The sequence below is a fragment of the Panicum virgatum genome, chromosome 6N (assembly GCF_016808335.1).
Source record: "Panicum virgatum strain AP13 chromosome 6N, P.virgatum_v5, whole genome shotgun sequence".
Lineage (NCBI taxonomy): Eukaryota > Viridiplantae > Streptophyta > Magnoliopsida > Poales > Poaceae > Panicum > Panicum virgatum.
This window is the reverse complement of record NC_053150.1, coordinates 20,889,177-20,900,690: the sequence shown is the minus strand read 5'-3', so window position 1 is coordinate 20,900,690 and position 11,514 is coordinate 20,889,177. Positions and strand designations below refer to the sequence as shown.

General features: G+C 48.8%; 1 protein-coding gene across 1 annotated transcript; it reads left to right on the top strand.

Moving 5' to 3' along the window:
- The first annotated feature begins 254 nt into the window (after positions 1 to 254).
- Positions 255 to 2,003, top strand: LOC120679626. Its single transcript, XM_039961262.1, has 3 exons — positions 255 to 662; positions 760 to 825; positions 907 to 2,003. The coding sequence occupies exons 1-3, from the start codon at positions 435 to 437 to the stop codon at positions 1,705 to 1,707; spliced, it is 1,095 nt and encodes a 364-aa protein (XP_039817196.1). The 5' UTR covers positions 255 to 434; the 3' UTR covers positions 1,708 to 2,003.
- Positions 2,004 to 11,514: the final 9,511 nt, after the last annotated feature.

Below are 11,514 nucleotides of genomic sequence, written 5' to 3'. Positions count from 1 at the left end.
ATATATCTTTATGAAATATGGTCGTTATGTATATACTCTCTTTATGAAATATGGTCGTTATCTTATATACTCTTGAAAAGTTCAATCGCACGCGTATACCCCGCTCAAATTTTTATTACCTCCATACCCTTTCGTCAATGTTTCGTTAAAAAAAAAACAGTACATGAGGCCTGACAGATGGGACCGACCATTGGAAATGACCCTATTGCCCTTTCCATCTCTTCATCCCTTCACGGTTACGCGTTCGTCTCTGCTCCCGGTACCCTGCTCGCCTCCGTAACCCAAGCGCCCCCGGAAGGCCCTGCGCGCGCCGCCCCCGGAAGCCCTGCGCGCCGCCCGCCGCCGCCTGGAGAGCGCGCCGCCCGCCGCCGCCGGAAGCCGGAGGTTGGAGGGGGTCGCGCCGCCCGCCGCCGCAGGGGTCGCAGGGCGCCGCGATGCCTGCGTCCGCTGGGCGCGCAGGGGCCGCGCGGCCGCGGAGGCCCGCGCTCGCCGGGGGCGCGCAGGGGCCACACGCGCGCGGGAAGCTCTGTCCGCCGACCGCACGCAGGGGCTTGGCGCTCGCAGGGATCGCGCCGAGCCCTGACCGCATCGAGCTCTCAGCGCAAGGGATCCAGCGGCATCTTCAGCAGCTCGCCATTCAGGTCGTCCTCCAGTTTGACAAGGTGAAGATTTAGGAGTGATTTAGTATCTCTGCATGTTGATTGTGTAAATCAAGTAGATTTTGCTAATTCCATACTTTGCTATGGCTATGCTTTGCAGGGTGGTAATTTTACTGGCCAGCGAACTCCGGGATCCCTTGAGTGTGTGCAGCAAGTTGAGCAGCAGGTAGCTCTTTGTCCTTGTAGAAATTCACGGTTAATGTTTAATTTGATTATAGTAAACGTATTTTCTTAAATATTTGACTAGACTGCATTGTTGTTCATCTGTAGGATGGACGATAATAGTCGCTTTAATCTAGAAATTCGGATTGTTGCTCACAATTACCGTGATAGTTGCTACATCTTGGACAAAGTGGTGGATGCTGACTTGACCAACTTCAAAGATTTGGTTGATGAAATTGTTGACAAGTATCCTCTAAGTTTCGGTGACTTAGTGAAAGTATTTTACTTATGCATGGATACAAAAGCTAACATTCAAGTCTGCTCTGATCAAGATTTGGTTGAAATGTTTTCAAAACATAAGACTTCAAAGTGCTGCTATTTGACTTTCTGTTACCATAGCCCTGCTACTGAGCCTCATGAGATTCCTCTATGGGATGTTAGTAGTACTGGTCAGTCAATTGAAGCTCCATTCACCCCTTCAGTTTCATGTCCTAGTATAGCTGAACCCAGTCTTGAAACTCATACTCAATATGCTGAAATAGAAAAAATGCCGAACCCAACCCCAGGCAATGAGCATGTGGGTATTGATGACGAGGGATTGTATATTGACCTTGGTGTCCAACATCCTAAACCTGCAAATCGTGAAGCATCCCCATCAGACACATGCTATGATTCAGATGGCGTTGATGAATCTACCTCGGATGAGAAATATGAAATAGAGGACATAGATGAGGTTGTCAAAGATAGAGAGCCCGCACAGAAGCCTGAATTGAATTATGACAAGAATGCAGACACCAAGGAAGAAACGAGCCGTCATGAAGAAGCTTACACCAATGAGGGCTGCAGTTCAAACAGAAATTCCATCCAGCCCTGCTTCAAATACTAGAAGCAAAAAGAAACTCCTGCTTGAATAAAATGTCATTTCTGAGTGTTATTTTGAGAGTAGTTTTTGCTATGTGATGAAGCATCATTTTATTTTGGCATGTATGGTCTGGAGGAGCTACTTCTTTTGCTTTGATGCTTCATGCCATGATCATGTAATTTAAGGCACTTGTGGTTTGGATGCCAAATACTTATGTGATGAAAACTAGTCAATTTATTAGCTTAAATGTTGCTGAAATGAACAAGTACTTGTTCCTGTTATTTGTTGTTTTTATTACTGAATGAAAAATGGTGTGGTCATATTGCTGTTCTAAATTATATTGCTGTTGTAAATTATATATGTTTAGGCTGTATTGTTGATTTTTCTATTGTCAACTTAATTGTTTTTTCCTTAATTGACACAATAGTCAATTTTATCTGCTCCCAGACTTTTGTCATGTGCCATGTTTCTTTTTTAAAAAATATTATTTTTCTTGCTTTTCATCAGATTTGAAATAGAAAATGACATAAAAATGACATATGCGGGCAAGGGTATAGACGAGCAAATGAATTTTCTAAGGGCATGGGGGTAACGAGCAATTTGCATAAGGGTATACGGGTAAAGAACACAGAAAGACAAAATGGTCTTTGTCCAAGCCCAGTTAACACCGTTAGTCTGAATTCCGTCCAAAAGGGTATGGAGGTAATTAAAAGTTTGGGCGGGAATATACACGTGTGATTGAACTTTTCAGGGGTATGTAGTTAACGACGATCTTTCATAAGAGTATACATGTAAAGTAATGAACTTTTCAGGGGTATGTAGGTAACGACGATCTTTCATAAGGGTATACAGGTAAAGTACTCTTTATTTATCACACGGGTAGCGAACCAGCAATAAGCACGTAAAAATGATTTGTAGGAATCGTACTATTTTTTATGTAGGAACAGGTTAAAGGTAACCCACTTCTGTAAGAGACAGTGGAGGTACTGTAACGTGGCAGAACTGCACAAATTAAACCGATTTAAGTGTGCTAAAAATAATTGTAATAGTTAATCAGGTTAAACAATGTAATCTGGCAGTCCGTAAATGCTGATTAACCACCGTGATTATGGATCATAATATACACGGGAAGTCTCGCCACGAAGACAAGCATAAATGGTACAAGCACACAGACATTTTTAGAATTAATTTACAGTGCAGAGTTATACAAATTGATTTTAAAGTAAATTAACAGAGTTCAGCATGATGTGGAATTTACATAAAAGTTTAGTTTAAAAACAATGATAACTACGAAGATGTGAAGATGCCACATCGAGCACACTGATGTGAATCCTTGTTAGCTCCAACTAGTAGCAGCTACACGTGAAACAGGGTCAAGAACAAACCTCAGTGTAATAATACTCAGCATGTCTTATCCGACTATGATTAACCGACTCCTAGTATGCAAGGTTTTTTTGCTCTGGAGTTTATTTTACTGAAAAGCTACTAATAGTGGATTCTTACTTTTAATACTTTAGGTCAAGTTTAATGTACAAATACCAACTAGTCCTGCATAAACATTTAGAGCGAGTATGGCATCCAGATTAATCCTCCAAGAATATCATAAACATGTATAAGATCATTACATTTCTATTCTCATTCTACTTCTTTATTACAATATGACACAATGACAAAGACTCATACTCGCGAGTCACAACAAATCTATCCGTTTTAACCTTGCAAGGTGGACCTAACTACACATGCACACCGCACAGGACCACTCGTGGCATGTTTCCCTCATCACCCCGACATCTGAACCACGCCTGCCAAAACATAAATAAAGAGCCCCACACGGCAAACACCCAGTGAACCCCGAATGTGACATACAACACCCGCCATCATCCCACTCCTAGAGCAGCATGTCGCTTTCAAAGTATCTTTTTCAAATCAGGTATATTAGTTTACTACTTCCAGCATATGGTTAGTACTGTTCAATCCTCAATCAATAATACTAACAACGGTACATTCCTCAATCGCAGATAACAAAAGAATAACACCCAAACGGGATGTTACATATAGCAACCGATCCCACCTTGAAAATGGCGCCCACCAAAATAATATTTGTAGGGGAGGTCACTTCTTTACCTGCCCCAGAAAATGCCCGATAAAAATAGCAGCTCACCCTTCTTCTTCCTCATGAAAGCGTATTGTTTGCCCGGGAAGGTGCTCGTGTTCTGCTCAGGCATCAGCGTGCGAGGGAGGCGGTGCTCACGGGGCAGCACACGACGCGCACAGGCGCGTGTGTCGGCGCTCAGTCATTCGCGGCGCGTACGGCAGGCTCGCCTTGCTGAAGCGTCCCCTCATAAGAGAAAATTTAAATATGATATAAATATCAGTCACAGGAGGCTGATGACACATTTATTATATCATATGGTTCATCACCATATAACTCTACGCGGTAGTGAGCAGAGAAGCGCCACTATCGCGAGGATTACAACCCACACCCACACAACGATATTAGAAATAAAAAGAGGGTCATCAGAGTCTTGTGCCATGCGGTATCTCCTGCAGGTGACCCTAATCCATAGGCAAGGCTGGGTGCAAGACGGTACCTACTCAACGTCCTCTGGAACGAAGTCTGGGTCTTCCTCTGTAAAAATTAAGTATTGGGTGAGTACAAATGTACTCAGTAAGTCCAATCACACCTACGGAGGGGGAATAAACAGAGTATAATGCACAGGGTAATTCAAGGATAAGGTTAAGGTTTATTTTTGCGGAAAGCAATATTTTATGTAAGGGTTCATTTGAAAGCAAGCATTTCCAAAACCAGTTTTCTTGTACCGAGTAACACGAGGGGTTGATCCACACAGGATCCAAGTTTTAAGCTGCTACCGGACTCCTCGTCCGCCGTAGCACACGGCACAACTGCCGGTCACATTTCCAAAAATACTCACTCCAACCCATCCCAAAATAAACACTAGTTATGTGACCACACCGTAACTCGCCCAGTACTGTGGGCACGGCTATTCGAATAGGTTTTAACTCTGCAGAGGTGTGCAACTTTACCCACAAGTGGGATACCGCAACTCGATCACCTTAGTGTCGGTGCAGATCCCAACAAAGCCCTTACCCACCTTAGCTAGACCTGACTAGCCATCACGGGATGCACCAAGGGGTTATCTACCTATCACAGAGGTTCTAACCGGGGCATAAGTCACACAGAGCTAATCCCTTCTCCTTGATCACCCGTTGCTCTCAGCTCTCCTGATGGCTATCAGACTAACTAGTGGGTAAGGCTGGATATCAAGCCGGCTCGGCTCGGCTCGGCTCAGCTCGAGCTGACTCGGTATGCTAACGAGCTAGCTCGGCTCGGCTTGATACCAGAGCGAGCTAAAACTTTGGCTCGGCTCGGCTCGTTTACCAGCTCGAGCCGGTTCGTTTAGCTCGTGAGTTAGCTTGAGGACAGGAGCCGCACGCGGGCTTGGGTGCAGGAGCGGCGCGCTAGCCGCCGGCTGCGGTGCGGAGCTTGGGGGCGGGGCGCGCGGCGCTCGGCAAAGGCGGCCGCTTGCCCTCCTGAAGCGCTGGAGGCGACGAGGATTGGGGCGGGGACGCTGGCCGCGGTGCCGAGCGGGGGGGGGGGGGGGACGCTGGCCGCGGTACGGCGCTTCGTGCGCGCTGGGGTGCCTGCCGGCCGCCGGCCAGGGAGTGCAGGAGGCGTGGAGTTTTGGATCTGGGGCCCCTGGGGTGCGAGCAGCGCCATGCGCCTGTGCAGAGCCGGAAGGGAGGGTGGGGAGATGAGCGACGGGTGGTGTGCAGTGGCCAGGGTGAGACCACGGGTCCAGGGGCATCACGGGAGGGAGATGAGGGCGGTGACAGACCGAGAGAGCTAGACCGAGACAGAGAGCTAGGGAGAACTACAGCTCGTTTGGGCTCGCCAGCCAGCTCGAGCTGGCTCGCGAGCTGGCTCGTTAATGAGCCGAGCTAAATACTTGGCTCAGCTCGCTAATATTTTCTAACGAGTCGAGTCGAGCCGAGCCACTAACGAGCCGAGTCGAGCGAGCTACCGAGCCACGAGTTTTTCGTCCAGCCTTACTAGTGGGGTTTATGCTAAGCCGTTGCTCATTCAACGGTCGAGTGGTTTGCACGATAGTGGAGTTAGGTGAGATGACACACCAACTCGGTCCTTAGTGGTGACAAGATGGATATCTCCCTTCCTTGCCCTGCCACACAGGCATGAGCACACCAATCGGCAAATCACACAGAAATGCCATCCATCCCGTCTAGACTTATCTTTCGAAAATTCCACTTTTATCCCTTACCACACACGCACACCTTTTCTTTATAAAACAAGTTGTATTGTGTATAAGATCCTAAGCGTTCTAGCAGCGATTAACGTCCAAGCAAAATCAGACATTAATCTAGGTGGTCAAGGAATGGTTATAACAAATCAAGGGGTGGCTATCCAACCGTGTTTTCAGCAGGCAAAACATATGCAATTTTGTAAAACAGGCCAATAGGTTGTGTTTATAAAAACTGGGATAAAACATGGATCAAAGGGCGGGATTGAACTTGCCGTCTTCGAAGCCTTCGGGGAGGTCCCGGTCGAAGCACTATCCTTCGGGCTCGGGGTCGCGGAACTGCTCCTCATTCACCTGCTCGCAGTACTGCTCATCGACGGGCTCTCCTTCGTTCACACCGTCGTCTACGACGCATACAAACAAACACACAATCAAGAAAAAGAAATAAAAGCTTTATCGTTGAGCTCGAGTCGGAAATAATCTAGATGTGGAGATAGGAGTAATATTTTTGGGCGGTTTCCTAATGTCATGGCAAAAAACTATGTTAGGAAAGGCATGGTAAAGTTTCAAATCGATCGGAGGTTGTTTGGCACATAAAATGATAGGTTATAGGGAGGTTTAGGGGTTGAACGGGGTTTTAAGGGCCTTTTTGTAAATATCTTTGAGGGGTAGGGGTTTGGTTGTGATTTTAGAAAATAACCGGGTTACTCTGAAGATGTCAGGGGCTCAATTAGAATTAAGTTTATATTGAAAAGGGTTCATTTGGGTATATAACAAAAGGAAGGTTTAAATTGCAAAAGGGCTTAAGAGGTGGGGGTTCTTTAATAAAATGGGAGGAGAGGGGGGGCCTAAAGGCAAAATGGCCACTCATCCCCTTCCTCTCGACGCAGAACAGGGGAGGTGGCGCTGGGCGTCGGCGACGGCCGATTCCGGCGGCTTGGGCGATGGCGGCGGCCGGGAGGAGAGGGAAAGGGAGAGGAGAAGAAGGAGATCTGATTCCCCTACCTAGCTCGAGCTAGGGTGGAGCGAGGCGGCGGGTTCACCCGGGCCGGCGGTGGCGGGTGGAAGTGACTGCGGCGGCGGCGTTGCGGGCTAGGAAGGGAAGCTAGGGCCGGCGGGTGAGATTGTGGCGAGGGTGAGCCGCGCTGGGGACCTATTTAAAGGCGAAGTAAGGCGGTGGAGGTTGCGGGGTCGGTGGCGTGGCCGGCGAGCGGCGCGGGGCGCCTTAATGGCGTCTGCGTCGCGACGCGGCGGCGCGGACGGCGAGGCCGGGGCGAAGCGATAGCTTGGCAGGCATGCGGGCACGTGGGGGGGCGCTGTGTGGCACAGGCACGAGCGGCAAGAGTGGGGCGCCAGCGACGGGCGGCACGGCTAGCGCGCGCAGGGGGCCGAGGCGGTGCGGGTGCGCGTGTCGTGGCACGGGCAGGCGCGCACATGGGCCAAGCAGGGCAGGAGGGTGCGCGAGGGCGTGCGCGCGGCCGGCGCCGAGCGCAGCGGTGAGCGTGTGCGCGCAGCGGCGGCCTGCATGGCGAGGCAGAGGGCGGCAGCAGCGAGCGGCGCGACGTGCAGCGTGGCCACGCGGTGCGCGTACGCGCGTTCGTGGGCGATAGCGTGGCGGTGAGCGGCTTGGCAGCTTGCGGGGCGCGGCGAGAGGCACGGCGGCGTCGCAGAACGCGTGCACGGGGTGCGTGTGTGGGCGGGCGGAGGCGGCCGGGGGTGAGCGCGCGCGGGCGTGCGGGCGGTGCAGGGCTGGTGCGTGAGCAGGCCGAGCGGGGCGCTTGCGCAGTGGCGGGGTGCTCGGCCAGGGAAGGCACGCGCTGTCAGGAGGCGGCGGCCGAGCGGCGTTCGGGGCGTGCGGCAGGGAGGAGGGAAGGAAGGAGAGAGGGGGAGGGAAAAGAAAAGAAAAGGAAAAATGAAAAAAAAGAAAGGAAGAAAAGGAGAAAAGAAAAAGAAAAAAGGGGAAAAAGGGAGAGAAAACGAGCGCATGCCGGCGGGATTCGCGGCGGCCGCTGTGACCTGGTCGGCCACACTCAACGTCGCGTGCGCGCGCGGATGAGGCCACTGGGAAAAGGTCCGGGTTTAGGAGGATTTTGAGCTCAACGATGAGAAGTTTTGCAAATAATTATTTTAGTGCATTATTTAATTTTGATGGATTTTCGGGATGTCACAAACCTACCCCACTTAAAAATGAATCTCGTCCTCGAAATTCGGCTGGTTCCTAAAGAGGTGGGGAAACTCCTTCTTCAGAGCGTCTTCGCGTTCCCACGTAGCTTCTTCTACTCCGTGTCTGCTCCACTGAACTCTGCAGATCCGTACCTCGGAGTTTCTGGTCCTTCTGGTGACAGTGTCCAAAATCTTGACCGGTACTTCCTGGTATCGCAGGTCTGGTTGCAGATCTATCGTTTCTACTGGTACGTGTTCTATCTCGGGTACCCTCAAACACCTTCTTAGTTGCGAGACGTGGAATACTGGGTGTATATCCGACATTTCTTCTGGTAGCTCTAGACGGTACGCTACTGCTCCAACTTTCTTCAGGACTTGGTATGGTCCGATGTATCGGGGGGCCAACTTCCCTTGTACCTGAAATCTTCGGGTTCCTCGAATGGGTGACACCTTGAGATAAACGAAATCTCCTGGGTTGAAACTTATTTCCCGTCTTTTCTTGTCCGCGTAGCTCTTTTGTCTTGACTGGGCTGCTTTCAGTTTTTCTCTAATCTCGGCAACTCTTTCTTCCGCTTCCTTTATAAGTGCGGGCCCGACTAGGGCATGTTCTCCAACTTCTGACCACATCAGGGGAGTTCTGCATTTTCTCCCGTAGAGAGCTTCGAACGGTGACATGCCCAAGCTTGCTTGATAGCCGTTGTTGTATGAAAATTCTGCATAAGGTAAACTCTGTTCCCAATCCTTGCCATAGGTAAGGGCACATGCTCTCAGCATATCCTCCATGATCTGATTCACCCTTTCTGTCTGGCCATCTGTTTGCGGATGATAAGCGGAGCTGAAATCCAATTTGATGCCCATGGCTTTATGCAAACTCTTCCAAAATCTAGAGGTGAACTGGGTCCCTCTATCTGAAACAATTATGCTAGGCACACCATGCAACTTTACTATGTTTTCCAAATAAAGCTTTGCTAGCTTTTCTCCACCGTAATTTGTCTGTACGGGTATTAAATGGGCCGATTTAGTGAGTCGGTCCACTATTACCCATATGGAGTCATGTCCTTTCTGGGTCCTGGGCAAACCCACTACAAAATCCATTCCTATCTCGTCCCACTTCCAAACCGGGATGGGTAGGGGTTGCAACAGCCCTGTAGGCTTCTGATGTTCGGCCTTGATCCTTTGACAAGTATCACAACAGGCGACAAACCGTGCAATATCCGCCTTCATTCCTTTCCACCAATATTTTTTTATGTCCATATACATCTTGGTGGATCCTGGGTGGATGGAATATGCTGAGTTATGAGCCTCGTCCATAATTATTTGTCGGAAGTCTCCTTTCCGGGGCACACAAATTCTATCTTTATACCATAAGGTTCCTTTATTATCCACTCTAAAATCTGGTACCTTATTTTCTCCAGTCTGCCTCCGGATTTCCATCAGCCCCTTGTCCGAACTTTGTGCCTTTCTGATTTTGTCCTCTTGGATTGGACGTTCAGCACTTGGCTGGAGCCTCGAGGAACGATGTGCACATTTAATCGTGCCATTTCCTCGCGCAGGTGATCGTCCTTGGGCCCATAGGATTTCCGGTTTAGGGCATCGGCTACCACGTTTGCTTTTCCGGGGTGGTAATGGATTTCCAAATTATAATCCTTAACCAATTCCAACCATCTTCTTTGCCTTAAGTTCAAATCCGGCAGGGTGAAGATATACTTCAGGCTCTTATGGTCGGTATAGATCTCGTACTTATTTTCAATCAAATAATGTCTCCAAATTTTAAGGGCGTGCACTACGGCTGCAAGTTCCAGATCATGAGTTGGATAATTCTGCTCATGAGGCCTGAGCTGGCGGGAAGCATATGCAACAACTTTCCCGTCTTGCATCAGTACACAACCCAATCCTTGTCGGGATGCATCACAATAGATGACAAAATCCCGATGAATATCCGGTAGGGTTAGTACTGGAGCGGTTGTCAATCTTTGCTTTAACTCCTGAAAACTCCTCTCACATGACTCTGTCCAGGTGAATTTCTTCTCCTTCTTGAGCAGCTCTGTCATGGGCCGGGCTATCTTGGAAAATCCTTCAATGAATCTCCGATAATACCCAGCTAATCCGAGAAACTTCTGATCTCACTGACGTTGGTCGGTTGCTGCCAGTTGGAGACTGCTTCGACCTTCTCAGGGTCCACTGCTACTCCTTCCGTGGTCAGAATATGACCAAGGAAAGCTACTTTCTCCAGCCAGAATTCACATTTGCTGAACTTGGCATATAGCCTATGTACTCTTAATTTTTCCAAAACTACCCTCAGATGTTGCTCGTGCTCCTGAACACTCTTCGAGTAAATAAGTATGTCGTCGATGAAGACTATGACAAACTTATCTAACTCATCCATAAACACTTTGTTCATGAGGTTCATGAAGTATGCAGGTCCTTTGGTGAGTCCAAAAGACATCACGGTGAACTCAAACTGTCCGTAGCGGGTGACAAAAGCTATCTTTGGAATATCGCTTTCTCTGATCTTAAGCTGAAAATATCCTGACCTTAGATCAATCTTGGAGAAGTACTTGGCTCCTTTTAGTTGATCAAAAAGGTCATCAATCCTGGGAAGGGGGTACTTATTCTTGATGGTGACTTCCTTCAGCGCCCGGTAGTCTACACACAACCTCATACTCCCATCTTTCTTCTTGACAAACAGGACTAGGGCTCCCCAAGGCGACGAGCTTGGTCTGATGAAGCCAATTCATTGCAATTCTTCTAGTTGTTTCTTTAATTCTGCTAATTCGGAGGCTGCCATCCTATAGGGTCTCTTGGCTATAGGGGCAGTCCCTGGGACAAGGTCGATGACGAACTCTATATCCCTATCTGGTGGCATTCCAGGGAGTTCCTCCGGGAAAACATCTGGGTACTCATTTACTACTGGGACTTCTTCTAAGTACTTGGCTTCCATGCTAAACACCATTGGGTCTGATCCACTTACCCGGGTATGGCAGGTTACTCGTACTCCTTCCGGGTTTGTTAGGTGTACCACCTTGTCAGTACAACTTATGAGACCATTATGTCGGCTTAACCAGTCCATTCCAAGGATCACGTCTATTCCCTTAGACTTGAGTACTACTAAGTCTGCTAAAAATTCTACCCCACTTAAATTGATCCTTACCCGTAGACAACCTAGATGACTCTTGATGTCACCTCCAGGCGTCCGGGTTAATAGGGGTGTTTTTAGTAGTACTGTAGGTATATTGTGCTTTTCCACAAAACTCGAGGATATGAACTAGTGTGATGCTCCAGAATCAAATAGTACTGTTGTAAGAGCTGAGCTGACTAGGTACTCACCGAGCACTACGCCCTGAGCTCCTTGAGCCTCCTGCGCGTGGATGTGGTTGACGCAGGCTCGTCC